The sequence below is a fragment of the Pituophis catenifer genome, unplaced genomic scaffold (assembly GCF_029215685.1).
Source record: "Pituophis catenifer annectens isolate HBS135680 unplaced genomic scaffold, rPitCat1.0.hap2 SCAF_1, whole genome shotgun sequence".
Taxonomy (NCBI): domain Eukaryota; kingdom Metazoa; phylum Chordata; class Lepidosauria; order Squamata; family Colubridae; genus Pituophis; species Pituophis catenifer.
The window spans coordinates 347,857,048-347,872,615 of record NW_027256881.1 but is presented as its reverse complement, the minus strand read 5'-3'; the positions used below and the strand labels follow the sequence as shown (position 1 = coordinate 347,872,615).

General features: G+C 42.9%; 2 protein-coding genes across 2 annotated transcripts; both read left to right on the top strand.

Moving 5' to 3' along the window:
- Positions 1 to 1,195: 1,195 nt before the first annotated feature.
- On the top strand, positions 1,196 to 2,026 carry LOC139308394 (vomeronasal type-2 receptor 26-like; the record flags this gene model as incomplete). The annotated part of the gene is made up of 1 exon (XM_070931915.1): positions 1,196 to 2,026. A coding segment is annotated over one exon (831 nt), but the record flags the coding sequence as incomplete, so codon positions are not given.
- Positions 2,027 to 4,626: 2,600 nt separating this feature from the next.
- LOC139312488 (vomeronasal type-2 receptor 26-like) lies at positions 4,627 to 15,052 on the top strand (the record flags this gene model as incomplete). The annotated part of the gene is made up of 5 exons (XM_070937324.1): positions 4,627 to 4,779; positions 6,008 to 6,283; positions 8,833 to 9,069; positions 13,292 to 13,421; positions 14,163 to 15,052. Coding segments are annotated over exons 1-5 (1,686 nt in total), but the record flags the coding sequence as incomplete, so codon positions are not given.
- Positions 15,053 to 15,568: the final 516 nt, after the last annotated feature.

Genomic DNA, 15,568 nt, shown 5'->3' with positions numbered 1-15,568 from the left:
TCCATGGACCATTGATGCTCAGTGTATCCTCATGGTTCTTTTTTTAGAAATGCTGTAGTTCAGTCACAAGCCTTCCTCTACAGGCTGAGATCCCAGTTCCAATCTCCAACATCTGATGGTAGGTTGGGAGTGCCAATGGCCTGAATCCCCCAGCAGCTGTTCCTGGTTTTTGATAGATGGTGGCAATCTATTTCCTAAGAAGTGAATCTGAAAATAGAAGTAGGAATAAAAAAGGGAAATAGGAAAAGAATGAATGAGGGAAAGAATGAATGCAGCAAGTTCATTGCTTAGGTAATTTCAAATATTTCTCTTTCAGACCATCCCCTTTGCCAGATGTGGCACAAAGAGGTGCCATGCAGGAGAGAGGAGAAGAGTTCCAGAGGGCGAGCAGGTTTGCTGCTACCAGTGTGAAGTTTGTCCAAAAGGGACCATTTCTAATCAGACAGGTAGAGCAAACTTGAAAAGTAGATCTTCCAAGATCAAAGAAGACATTCATTAAATCTATTTTCTTTATTGTGATCATTTTTGATATGATTGGCATGCACTCGTATTTTTCACTAGAACTTTTCAGTTGATGGATCTAAATTGTTCTGGCCACAGAAGTCGCCTTTCCTAATCCTCAGCAGTTCCATGCAGGATGGTCTTAGAGCAGAATTTATGAATCTCCAACTTTCATTTCAACTCCTCCTCTAATATCTAATTGTTAAACCCAAATTCTAATCTTTTCCTAAGGAAGTGGGGTTTTCAGTCCAAGCTTTAATTCTTATTACTTAGGACATGCTTCATCCATCTATACTTTCAAACTCTGAGGAAATAGACCTGCCAGAGAAAGAGGAGATATGTCTATCAGTGTCTCTCTGATAGTAAGTTTGAATGAACACTTTTGAAGCACAAAGCAGAGAGGTTAAGGCAAGGATAATGTACACATAAACAAAACAGCAACATTCCTGGATAACAGGTCTATTGATCTTCTGTGGGTTCCATTATAAAGTATGGGAAAAAACAGGCAGCAATCTCAAACTGAAAGCAAGATTACTCATGGAAGTGCATAGTGAATGGATAGCTGGAATTGAACTAATCCTCGTCACTGGCTCATCTATCCTAGAATTATAAATGCAGCATGATTTACTTGAATGAATGAATTCTTAAACAAAGATTCTTGATTTCAGATGCTGCTCACTGTGAACCCTGCCCAGAAGACCAATATCCCAACAAGGACAAGGACCAATGCATTGCCAAGAAGATCCACTTCCTTGCCTATCAAGACACCCTGGGATACACTTTAGTTTCTCTCACTCTTTTTCTCTCTGTGAGCACATCTGCAGTCCTGGTGATTTTCTATAAACATTATGATACACCAATTGTTAAAGCCAACAACAGAGAACTCACCTACATCCTGCTGGTCTCCCTCCTCCTCTGCTTTCTCTGCTCCTTCCTCTTCATTGGTGAACCAGGGAAGGTCACCTGTCTTATACGACAATCTGCCTTTGCCATTCTCTTTTCCCTTGCAGTTTCCTCTGTGTTGGCAAAAACTGTCATGGTGGTTCTGGCCTTCATGGCCACCAAGCCTGGAAACAGGTCAAGGAAACTCTTAGGAAAACCACTGACCAACTCTATTGTCTTAGCTTGTCCCCTGGTCCAGGCAGTCCTTTGTGCCACCTGGCTTGGAACCTCTCCTCCATTTCTCGACTTGGACTTTCATTCCTTGTTTGAAGAGACCATCTTAGAATGTAAGGAAGGTTCAGCTTTAATGTTTTACGGTGTCCTCTCTTACCTAGGACTTTTGGCCCTTGTCAGTTTCACAGTGGCATTTCTAGCTAGAAAATTGCCTGATAGTTTTAATGAAGCCAAGTTCATTACTTTTAGCATGCTGGTCTTTTGCAGTGTCTGGGTCTCCTTCCTCCCCACCTACCTGAGCACCAAAGGAAAGTCCATGGTGGCTGTGGAGATTTTCTCCATTTTGGCCTCCGGGGCTGCTCTCTTGGCCTGTATTTTTGTCCCCAAATGCTACATTATTCTGCTGAGGCCCGATCTGAATTGTAGAGAAAATATAGTAAGAAACAAGAATGTCTAACTAATGCCGGGATCTGCTTTTTATATTTATATTTCTCTTTGTGGCATGTTTAGAATATGATGTCATCAAAGAGTAATTTCTCCATTAAAAAATTCCTTATCAAATGCTGCAACTGGTTAGAATTTACCTGTGGTCAACAGCAATCACCCAGCCTTTTCTTTATCATTCCTTCAAAATATCCTCATGTTGTCCAGTGCCTAATGTTGATGGAAAACTAGTTATTAAAGATGTATTCATTATTTCAAGGAGGACATTTTCTCATTCCATTCTTTTTAATTTAATTATTTTTTAAAATAGTGTTTTAAAGAGTTGGAATTAGTGTTTTTAGGCCTATATGGTTGTTTCCTTAGACGTCTGAGGCTATATAGAGTTCTCTGCCAGTATTCAGTTCTTTTTAATAACATCTCCCTTTCCATAAAATGGCCTCTCATGTGGGAAATAGAAACAATGGAGGAATGTGTGCTAACAGGCCCATAAAATAGCAATTCTCTGGCTTTCAATAAGCTTTATCAACATTTCTATGGCAACGTAACTGATATCCTTTTTTATTAAGAGAATATTTCTCTGTTGAAGATAGTAACAGTAGAAGAGTGGCAACATAACTGATAGTTTGTTAATTATAAATAGGTATGATTACACCACCTTATGCATAAATCATTTTCTCCTTCTTTCTCAAATGTATAAATATGAGTGCAATCTTTGGTCTTCAAGAGTTCCTCCCACTATTCTCTGGAGAAAATTTACCCTGGGCACACTCTTAACAAGCAATACTGCTGTGAGAATTGATTATTGATTTTTGGTCCTGCATTTGGAGCCTGAAGGCTTAAGCAGTTGTAATAGCTACATAAACATGACAGATAGTGCTTGTTTAGCAACAATGATGAAATAGTAACTTTGCAACCAGAGACAATGACTGAACGATCCAAGGACAGAGGCATGGGAATAGAATGCAAAGGGCCACCAAATAAGTATCAAACTTTAGAACTATTACCAAAACAACTAATTTTAACCTTATTGGACACTAACAAGATGACATATGGGACATATGGGAGTAGGGGAAATCACATGGTTTATACAAGAATCTTCAGACCTGGCTTTGCTTACACTGTAACCACTTGACTTTTAGTAAAAGTATATCCAACTCTACAAAGAGAGTCAAGGATTTTTCTTTCCTAAATGTCTAAGCTGGGACAGGCCTGACATTCTGTCCACCAGCAAGGCTAGCAAAGGCATTATGCAACCGGTGGTCCCAACTGGAGAGCCAAAGATGATGCTTCCTAAATTAAAGGCTCTGTCACTCCAGGAGTGATTGAATTTTTTTCCCTCCCAGATAGTTGTACAGAGAGCACAGTCCTGCCCTGCATTGACAGCAAGCTACAGCTTGTGGGCCCCTCTTTGCAAACTGCACACCTCAGGCCATGGAATTGATCAGCAAACCGAAGCACTGGATTGGCTGCTGCATGGTGGGAACAGAAGCTGTCTGGCCCATGTGCTCACCCTTTGCATTGAACCAAAGTGGGGCAGCTCAAAGGGAGTCAAAAGGCAACCATGATCACTCCTGCCACAGCCTGGGGTATCCAGTTTGCAAAGAGGGGAGCGTCAACCATAGCAGCTAGGGAGGGGTGAATGCCATGGGTCAGGTGGGGTGAGGGGGCTGGGATGAAGTGGATGTAGCCAATTGTCCCAGACTACACATTGACCATGTTCACAGGTCTGTAAAGCATAAACAAATGATGTTCTTCATCAATGTTGGGACAGATTCACTTAGCAAGCACTTCCAGCATGATTTTGGTAGCAGCCACCAGTGGCCACATTCAGTCGTGGTCCCTTGGAATATGGTGGCCGCTTCTGTCATTGCATCATGTGGCCTTGTGACAAAGTGATTCGTTCTGCTTCCCTCTGGCTGTTTGTGCAGCATTGCAGAAAACTCTGGAGCTCCAGCGAAGGTGAAGTTTCAGGTGGGGTCAAAAACAGTGATTTCATTTATTTATTTTATTTTCTGAGTGCAGAACATCTTACAATAAAAGGAGAAAATGTGCTATTTAAAATTGGCCTATTGATCTAAATAAACCAAAAACCAAAAACTATACAATCAATATAAAAATTAAACACAGAAGGAGTTTATTTATTTATTATTTATTTATTAATCAAATTTCTATACCGCCCTACTCCCGAAGGACTCAGGGTGGTGAACAGCCAAAATAAAATACAGACAATAAAACCCTTATGGTTTTTAACCATAAGGTTAATACAGGTTTAAAACCCTTATGTGACATTATACAGGCCATCCTCGTTCAAAGTTACAAAGGCCCTGAAAAAAGTGACTTATGACCTTTTTTCACACTTATGACCATTGCAGCATTCCCATGGGCATGTGGTCAAAATTTGGGCCCTTGGCAACTGGCTCATATTTATGACGGTTGCAGTGTCCCAGGGTCCTCTTTTCTGACCTTCCAACAAGTCAGGTCAATGGGGAAGCCAGATTCATTTAACAACCATGTCATTAACAGGGGGGCATGGATCTAGTTCACAGGTGGTCACAACTACATCCCATGGACTCTGTCGACATCCTTGGGATCAGCCGGATCAAACTGTCCCTAAATTACTGCAAAAGTCCTTTCCCCAGCCTTCTCCATAGGATCCACATCATGCTTGGCCTCCAACTGGGAAGAGATCCAAGCAATTTTATCAACCAGAATTCCTCTGTGAGTGTGAGAAAAAAAATTCCCTCACAGTTGCTGTGCCTATTAATGGCCTTTGGCTTAGATAATTGAATAGGCCAATCAGAGTGCAGCTCCTGGTTTTGAATCTCCCGGGCTTTTTCTATGCCTTCCCTAACTGTCACTAACTGTCACTAACTGTCACTAACTGTCAGCATATAAGGAGCTGCTTGCCAGGAGGCTAACCCAGTTCGGGATCAGAGGCAGAGCTGAAGGCCCTAAAGCCTCTCCCTTCTGAGGAAGAAAGGCCCAAACTCCAATCGTACAGGGCGACTGGAGAAAGAGCTGACAAGATACTTAAGGAAGAGACTGACAACGGATATTCTGTTGAATAGGCTTTGTTTATTTTCGTAAATAAAACAGTTTAGTTTAAAAATCTTCGTGAGGCTCATTTATTTAATAGATTGTAAACATATAAAGTTACGGTCCACCACCTTTATAACATCCTGTGAGGCCTGAAGGAAAACCTACACATGACCCTTACCCAGAAGGTTCCAGATCATCTTCGAAAAGGCCACGGGTGTCACTCAGTGTTATAAGAAGTGCAAAAAGAATGGAGAAATATTGACATTTTGAGGCTTGTAGTGCCATGAGGTAGGCCTTCATAGAAGCTCTAGCTCAGATATGTCAAACACAAGGCCCCTCCCACCCCAGTCCACACACAGGAGGGGACGAGTGCACAGGGTCCAACAGCGTCTGGCAGTAGTCACAGCCCATGCTGGGCAGGTGGGTCCAAGCACTGGGAATGCTAGGCCGGCCCTCCAAGCAAAAGGGGGAGGCAGAGTAGTGGGGGCCGGCACGTGATCAGGCCTGCTGAATGCACCAGGTGGCTGCCCACTCACTCACCCACTCTGTCCCACCATTTGTTTTTGCTTGCCCACGGCCATCCCAGCTGGAACAGGGCAGGCAGATGCATGGCCCCCTTGCAGAACAAACCTCATGCCTTCCCCCAGGCATCTGCTTCCACCTGCTCCTGTTGCTTCCACCATGAGGCTCAGCCTGTGCTGTCCAAACCTCTTCCTCCAGCTCCACCAGAAATGTGGGATGAGCCTCCCACCCACTTCCCCACCCACAATGGCCCCAGTATATGGGAAAGGCAGGGAGTCCCATCTCCAAGAGGTAGCCAGGACTCCCCTTCCTACTCTGCCTTGCCTGAGCCCAGCCCCAGAGCTGACCTACATACCCTACACCAGCGTACATTGGGACCCCTCAGACATACCACACAGCCTCACCCCCTGCCTCGCCTTCAAGCAGTGGCACCAGCAGTAGCAGAGCCCTCCAGCAGGAGCCCCACTGTCCCTCAGCCCCTCCCCACAGTCCAGGAAGCCCAGACTGGGCAAGGAGAGAGAGCCTGGAGCAGGAGGCAAGTGAGCCCAGGCAGCCCCTCAGGGAAGTGGGGCAGGGCTGTGGAGTCCTGGTGCCCTGGGAGCTCAAAGGTCAGATGACTCATGCTGCCATCTGTACCTCCCTGTGTGGCCTGAGAGGGTCAGTGAGTCTCTTCCAGTGGATCAGCCTGGTCCCACCCCCCAACATGAGGGACATCTAGCTCGCCATGTCCACCCTGTCCACACCCACCCATCCACCCACAACCACACAGCCATGCCGCACCCAGCTCCCCTAAGGGCAACAAAAATCCTGATCTGGCCCTCAATGAAATGAAGTTTGACACCCCTGCTCCAGCTCATGTTCAGTCAGCTTCATCTGTCATGTTCCTTCAGCAGAGCTCTGGGTGTCCTTGATCCTTTTCAGGTCCGTCAATTGAATCATGGGGCATGTTGGGGACAATGGTCCAAGAGAGGTTGCATGTGTTTGATCCCATCCAAGACCTCAGTAGCTTTCTTATTCCAGGCAGTGGCCAAGGCCTCAGAGGGATCACACAGCAGAGCCTGGGGTATAATCCTCAGTTCCCTTTGGAATCCCATTAGACACAAAGAGTGGACTGGTCGAAGAGATCCAGCCTCCCTGCAGAGAGGGGTAGCAGAAAAGAATCTCAAAGTTATCAGGCCATGATCTGGCCAGGACAAAGGGGACCAGGATAGCTCCTCCCCAGATCCCATTGGAAGTGGTCTGTTTTGAATTGAGCCAAGAAGGATGGTGGCCATATTGAAATGCCTCTAAGGATTGCTCTAGAGATGGCAAATTGACATATCTCAAGACCTTAAGTCTAGGGAACCCCACAGTCAACCATGAAATGCCCTCCAGAGCCCCAGATATTGAGGTTGCTCTGCAGCAGGAAGGTTGGTACAGTGGCAATGATCCCAACTGGTCCTGTGACTGAATCTTCTAGAAAAGAATTTCAGACCTGGTAATTTGGGGAGCAGCACCCCAAAAGACCAAAAGAGACGCCCGGATGACAATTCCTACCCTTAGCATACAGCAACAGAAATTTTCAAATCTTGCCAAAAAATTGCAGTTAATATCCTGAGATTCTTCCTCAAATTCCATTTATGCCTTGTGCCACTATTCCCAAGTAGCATTCCTATTATCTTCTCTGCAGGGGTCACTTTCACATAGGTCAACAACACAACTTTTCCATGACTCCATCTGCTCTGTGAATTACAAGAGACACAAACATGTTTTCCATTCTCCTGCATGAAGAGCAGCTGTTGCTAAAAGGATAGGATAATGGCTCTTCCCTGCAATTATCAGAAGAACAGATACATGCTTCATGTATCCCCTGTGGATTTCTAGGCACAAAAATCTTCCAAGATAAAATTTGCTTTAAAAATATCTCTGAATTCACCAGATGGGGTGGGCAGAACGTGTCACCTTAGCCAGCCTTGCAAAGAGCTCACTCCTGGGTTGGAAGAGACTCACATGCCTTTGTTTCCTCTATGGTCACAGCCTAAACACAGGTAAGAGGAAGCATAGTTGCTATAAATTTGTCCTGGGGACATCCAGGAGGCACAGGTGGTGTCTGATCTGCTAAAAGTCCAGTGAGATTTCAGGAGAAACCTTCAAATCAGTTTCTGCATAAACCTTGATTTCTCTTCTAGGAGGGAAGGAGACGAGACTGACAGTCATGCTACTGCTGTTGCTGATGCTTTTCTGGCTCCTGGCTCCAACTACAGCAAAGAGTCTGAAAACCATCTGTGTTTTCAGGGGTTATATCGACTTAAAGGAAAGCTACTATAAGCCTGGTGATCTCATTATTGGTGGGAATTTGCCCTTGGGAACCATTGTAATGTCTGTTCTCCCAGCCTTTGATACAATGAATTTTCCTATAGATAGTGCGTAAGTTTCAACTGGAGGAGAAATATGCAGATAATTGTTTTCTTTGCTTTAAATTCAGGAAATTTTTTCAGAAATACTTCTAGAGTCTGTACTGTCTTGATGCAGTGCACATTTTATGCTTTTCTCAATAAAATAGCAAGCTGTTGAAATATGCTGGAATTCTCAATCTCTTCATCAAGAAGATGATAAACAACAAAAATGAAGAGGGAAGCTGTGCTGGCCTAGTGAAGAAGTTGAATTATAATATTAATCTCACCAGTAACTTCTGGTAGAAAATTCAAATAAAAGTTCAGCACTCTTCATGTGTCCAGGATACAAAAATCCCTCTCAGTGTTGGAATCAGCATTACTCATGAATAATAGCCTTCAGTAAACCTGTGAGGTGACCCCCACTGTAGTCCTGTGCTCAGCAATCCTTACCACACCTGAAGAAGCTGCTCCAAGAGAGACCTGAAAGAATTACATTGAAATGGGAGCAGTTGTAAAGGATTTCAGCTACCGAAGCAAAGTGAATATGGCAGGGATGATAGAGAGTATGAAACAGTCCATGATATTGATGGAAAGGCTTGTCTCCTTTCTCACAAAGTCATCCAAGTTTAGCCAAGGGAAATCCAAACCCAGTAAAATTTGGGAGTTTCTGCTCCCAGAATTCCCCCCAAACAGTGGGGAATTCCCCACAAATAGTGAAGCAAATTCTACAGCCATGTACAAGCTTTCCTGTAATGTTCTCCAATATTTTTCTCACTACAGTCTTATACCCAGTAACTACCAGCAGTCCCTTGCATTGATGTTTGCTGTCTCCCAGATCAATAAGGATTTTCTTCTGCTCCCCAACATCACCCTTGGCTTCCACATCTATGGCCACTTCCAGAGGGAGAGGTCTATCTCCTTAAACAGCCTCTCCATGCTCTCCTCACGAGGCCAAGTGGTTCCAGGGTACAATTGCGACATGAAGGACACTCTGTTCTCCATCATTGGTGGTCTCAGTGCCAAATCCTCGAGGCAGATGGCCTCCATCTTCAGCATCTTTAAGGTGCCACAGGTAAGGGAGCTCTCTTGGACACAGTATGGAGTAGACAAACTCTCAACTTTCCAATCCACATCTATGTGAACGCTGAAACAATCAAAGCCAGTTCACTGTGTTTGGATGATCAGTGTTTGGTTTAATTCACTATACACGGGAATCAGGAAAAGACGAGAATGCTCCATACAAAGTCGGCGCTGAGAGCAAACACCTCTCAGCACAATTTAAACAAGCCGCGCCGCCTGCACCCCACCCTCGTAATGCGTCTCAGGTGTTTGGCAGCCACTTCCTGCTCACTCTAACCAGGATATGGGATCATGACGTTCCCGAAGCTACAATGATGTTGATTCATCGGCCACATATCCCCTCATCTCGCATCCGTTCTACCATCCCCAGTAGTCCATTAGTGCCTCCACCACAACCGAAACCTAGCCACCCGGTGCACATCCCCTCCTGGAATCATTGCAGGAGCGTTGTGTGTGTGAACGTTCTTGTGACAAGCCATGGCTGGGCTTGACATAAACATCAGAAGCATACTCAGAAGTAAAAGAGGTAGTTTTTTCTGGGAGGGGGCATATAACAAAGATGTGACATCAAAATGTGTTGCTGGGAGATCTTCCTAAAAAGGGAAGGAGATTAAGCTTGCCACTCAAAATGAGACAACCTGACTGCTGGGGCCACAAACCACACAATGGTGACCCCTAAATATCTAACTTTACTTTGTTTTTGAAAAAAGAATCTCTTTTTCTCCAGCTCGGTGTTGGCTTTGGGTTCTCTCAGGGAGAGAGAAGAGTTTATCCTTCCTTCTTCCAGATTAATCCCAAGGAATCTCCTCAGTATGTGGGTTTAGTGCAGCTGCTCCTGTATTTCCAGTGGAACTGGGTTGGTCTTATGGCCCCTGAAGATGACAGGGGAGAACATTTCATTTCAATTCTGATGCCAATGCTCCAGGAGAAGGAGATCTGCCTGGCCTTCACTGAAAGGTTGAAATTAGATAATATTCAGATTATAATGGAAAAATTACTTCTCAATTTAAAGACTTGGTCAAAAACTGAAGTGATTATTCTGTTTGGAGACTTCGATTGTACTATTGGTGTACAGGCATTTTTGTCTGTCCAGGAAAAATTGATCAAGACAACATTGCAGAATGTTTGGATCTTAACCTCCCATTGGAAACTTAGTTTGCATGAATCTGAAGACACCTTGCTATTTCTAAAGCCTTTCCATGGAGTCTTGCATTTCAGGGACCACACCGGGGATATCTCAGAATTCAATCATTTTGTTCTGTCTTTAGACCCCTTGAACCCACAAGGGGATGTATTTCTCCCTCCGTGGTGGGAAATAGTCTTTGGCTGCAAGATTCACCAGCCAGGCAAGATCCTTCCAAAGAGGGAAAAACAATGTACAGGAAAGGAGAATCTGAAGAATCTGCCAAATTACATTTTTGAAACAAGCATGACAGGTGAAAGTTACAATATCTACAATGCCATTTTTGCTGTGGCACACACTTTACATGCAATGTATGGACCCAGAGCCCAACCAAACATTATGAGGCATGGAAAGAGAATCTCCAATGTCCAGTCATGGCAGGTAATTTCTGTGGCTTCCTTGGAAAGGAAAATGTATTAAAAGCAATTATTAGAAAGAGATGAAATAAGAATAATGTTTTGTTGGAAGAGTTTGCGGGGGTGGGGGGAGAAGAGAAGTAAACCAAATGAGCTGTCCATAAGATCCATAAAGTCCTGAAAGGCTTCAATGGATGCCAGAGTTTTAGGAGGTAACCATGACAGGGAGTAGATGTCAGCTGAGAGCAAAAGAACAATCTGGCTGTGTTTGAGAAAGAAGCTTCCAGAAGTCAGTAGAAGTCCTACTTGAGACAGTTGCAGAACAACCTCCGTTTCCCTCAGCATATAACCCAAATCCAACTTGTAGAAAGACACTCAATTCCTCTTACCCCTGGTTTATGTTTCTATCATTTAACATCCTGTTTGACCCCACCCAATTTGTCCAGTTTTACATTTATCGTACTGCTCAGGTTGTAGTGTGAATGCAGCAAATCTTGGTTCACCTGAGCACATAAAGCAGGACTCAAAATAGTCTTAATGGGTTGTTTGTCTCAAACCCATCAGACTTTTCTGCATTAATGGATAGACATTGAACTTCTCTGGACAGTGAAGAGAAAAAACAAGCCTTTCCTTTTCCTTGATGCCCATTTCATCAGACTTTGTTCTTGCTCTGTTCAGTTCTCAGGCAGAGAAAATCAGAGGAATTCTACTCTGTTCTCATACCAATTATTTAATTGTTGCTAAAGTGAATTTATCGGTTACAAGACCCCAGGACAAAGTAAATATTTAAAACTACATGTAATCAAGTATTACAGGAGGAAAACCATATACGACCTCGTAGACGACCCTCACTCTGTCAAGGACGTTGGAGTACTCATCTCAAATGATCTAAGTGCCAGAGCTCACTGTATCAACATTGCCAAAAAAGCATTAAGAGTTGTTATTCTAATCTTGCAAAGCTTCATTTCTGGTAATATTATACTGCAAATTAGGACATACAAAACCTTTGCTAGACCAATTCTTGAATACAGCTCATCTGCCTGTCTGTATTTCAGACATTAATACAATTGAGCGAGTCCAGAGATATTTCACAAGAAGAGAAGTCCTCCACTCCTCTGCTCACAACAGAATACCTTATGCTACCAGGCTCAAAATCTTGGGATTAGACAATTTAGAACTACACCGCCTCGAGTCTGACCTAAGTGTAGTATACAAAATTATCTGCTACAGTGTCCTACCTGTCAATGACTACTTCAGCTTCAACCACAATAATACACGAGCACACAATAGATACAAACTCAAGGTAAACCGCTCCAAACTCACTTGCAGAAAATACGACTTCAGCAACAGAGTGCTCAATGCCTGGAATGCAATACCTGACTCTGTGGTTACTTCCCCAAACCCCCAAAACTTTATCCTTAGACTGTATACTGTTGACCTCACCCCATTCCCAAGACGTCTGTAAGTGGCGTGCATAAGCATACCAACAAGCCTAATGTCCCTGTCCTAATATTCCTTTTTATTTAATCTTTTCATGTATCCAAATCCCTGTTTATACTTTTACTTGTTATCTTATATATGATTGACAAATAAATAAATTTAATTAATTAATTAATTTAAAAAATATGATTAATTTTGGAATGTGGCACTAAAATCTTTCAGTGTACTTATTCTGATAAAGCTGGATTTGAAGAAACCATGATACAAAGGACCAAAGGAAAACCATTTGTAGTTTCAGAGTTAAATATTTGGTGTTACTGCAGATTCCTCAGTTCTCCACCAAGAGAACTCCTCTAGCTTTTCAGACATGAACTCATCTTCTCAAGATGGTCACCATGTTCTGATAGAAGCCATAACCATACCTGTAGCCCAAACACTCCTATTTCTGAAGGTCTCCTTTCTTTCAGATTCTTCCCTATTTGAGGAATGTGCAGTTCAACAACAGTGCTGGAGAGGAAGTCTCCTTCTCAGAAGATGGACTGGGATCTGCTCGTTATGATCTTCTCAACTGGGTTTTCCTCCCCAATCAATCTTTTCTCCCCAAGAAGGTTGGGCAAGTAAATCCTGAGGCTCCCCCAGGACAAGATTTCACCATTAAATCTGATGGAATCATCTGGGGCACAAAGGTGAGCTGCAAGGAAATGTTGTAAATTGAAGGAAAGATTCATTCTCTTCTTGAGATGTACAACATCTTTCTAACTGGAAAAATAATCAATTGAGTCAGAAACCTTGGCAGTCATTTGGTGTAAAATCAGCTTTGCATGTACCACGTTTGATGCCTGATTTGTGTCATTCCACAAAGGGTTAGCCTAGGGAACAATATCTGTTTGAAATGCAGGATGCAATTACAGCAAGCAACAGTGATTTCCATGGACCATTGATGCTCAGTGTATCCTCATGGTTCTTTTTTTTTAGAAATGCTGTAGTTCAGTCACAAGCCTTCCTCTACAGGCTGAGATCCCAGTTCCAATCTCCAACATCTGATGGTAGGTTGGGAGTGCCAATGGCCTGAATCCCCCAGCACCTGTTCCTGGTTTTTGATAGATGGTGGCTATCTATTTCTTAAGAAGAGAATCTGAAGATAGAAGTAGGAATAAAAAAGGGAAATAGGAATGAGGTAAAGAATGAATGCAGCAGGTTCATTGCTTAAGTAATTTCAAATATTTCTCTTTCAGACCATCCCCTTTGCCAGATGTGGCATGAAGAGGTGCCATGCAGGAGAGAGGAGAAAAGTTCCAGAGGGTGAGCAGGTTTGCTGCTACCAGTGTGACGTTTGTCCAGAAGGGACCATTTCTAATCAGACAGGTAGAGCAAACTTCAAAAGTAGATCTTCCAAGATCAAAGAAGACATTCATTAAATCTATTTTCTTTATTGTGATCGTTTTTGATATGATTGGCATGCACTCGTACTTTTCACTAGAACTTTTCAGTTGATGGATCTAAATTGCCCTGGCCACAGAAGTTGCCTTTCCCAATCCTCAGCAGTTCCATGCAGGATAGTTTTAGGGCAGAATTTATGAATCTCCAACTTGCATTGCAACTCCTCCTCTAATATCTAATTGTGAAACCCAAATTCTAATCTTTTCCTAAGGAAGTGGGGTTTTCAGTCCAAGCTTTAATTCTTATTACTTAGGGCATGCTTCATCCATCTATACTATCAAACTCTGAGGAAATAGACCTGCCAGAGAAAGAGGAGATATATCTATCAGTGTCTCTCTGATAGAGTAGGAGCGAACAAGTAAGTTTGAATGAACAGATTTGAAGCACAAAGCAGAGAGGTTAAGGCAGGGATCATGTACAGATAAACAAATAGCAACATTCCCGGATAACAGATCTATAGATCTTCTGTGGGTTCCATTATAAAGTAGGGGAGAAAACAGGCAGCAATCTCAAATTGAAAGACACATTACTCGTAGAATTGAATAGTGAATGGATAGCTAGAACTGAACTCATCCTCGTCACTGGCTAATCTATGGTAGAATCATTATAAGTGCAGCATGATTTGCTTGAATGAATGAATTCTTAACCAAAGATTCTTGATTTCAGATGCTGCTCACTGTGAACCCTGCCCAGAAGACCAATATCCCAACAAGGACAAGGACCACTGCATTGCCAAGAAGATCCACTTCCTTGCCTATCAAGACACCCTGGGATACACTTTAGTTTCTCTCACTCTTTTTCTCTCTGTGAGCACATCTGCAGTCCTGGTGATTTTCTATAAACATCATGACACACCGATTGTTAAGGCCAACAACAGAGAACTCACCTACATCCTCCTGGTCTCCCTCCTGCTCTCCTTCCTCTGCTCCTTCCTCTTCATTGGTCAACCAGGGAAGATCACTTGTCTTGTACAACAATCTGCCTTTGCCATTCTCTTTTCCCTGGCAGTTTCTGCTGTGTTGGCAAAAACTGTCATGGTGGTTCTGGCCTTCATGGCCACCAAGCCAGGGAACAGGTCAAGGAAACTCTTAGGAAAACCACTGACCAACTTCATTGTCTTAGCCTGTCCCCTGGTCCAAGCAGTACTTTGTGCCACCTGGCTGACAACTTCTCCCCCATTTCCTAACTTGGATTTCCACTCCTTGTTTGGAGAGATCGTCTTTGAATGCAAGGAAGATTCAGCTTTAATGTTTTACATGGTCCTCACCTATCTAGCTTTTTTGGCCCTTGTCAGTTTCACAGTGGCATTTCTAGCTAGGAAATTGCCTGATAGTTTTAATGAAGCCAAGTTCATTACTTTTAGCATGCTGGTCTTTTGCAGTGTCTGGGTCTCCTTCCTCCCCACCTACCTGAGCACCAAAGGAAAGTCCATGGTGGCTGTGGAGATCTTCTCCATTTTGGCCTCTGGAGCTGCTCTCTTGGCTTGTATCTTTTCCCCCAAATGCTACATTATTCTGCTGAGGCCTGATCTGAATTGTAGAGAAAATATAGTAAGAAACAAGAATGTCTAACTAATGCCGGGATCTGCTTTTTATATTTATATTTCTCTTTGTGGCATGTTTAGAATATGATGATTTCTAAAAAAAAATAATGTCTTCAAAGAGGAATTTTTCCATTAAAAAATTCCTTATCAAATGCCACAATTGGTTAGAATTTACCTGTGGTCAACAGCAATCACCCAGCCTTTTGTTTATCATGCCTTCAAAATATCCTTGTGTTGTCCAGTGCCTAATGTTGATGGAAAACTAGTTATTAAAGATGTATTCATTATTTCAAGGAGGACATTTTCTCATTCCATTCTTTTCAATTTAATTATTTTTTAAAATAGTGTTTTAAAGAGTTGGAATTAGTGTTTTTAGGCCTATATGGTTGTTTCCTTAGACGTCTGAGACTTTATAGAGTTCTCTACCAGTATTCAGTTATTTTTAATGACATCTCCCTTTCCATAAAATGGCCTCTCATGTGGGAAATAGAAATAATGGAGGAATGTGTGCTAACTGGCCCATAAAATA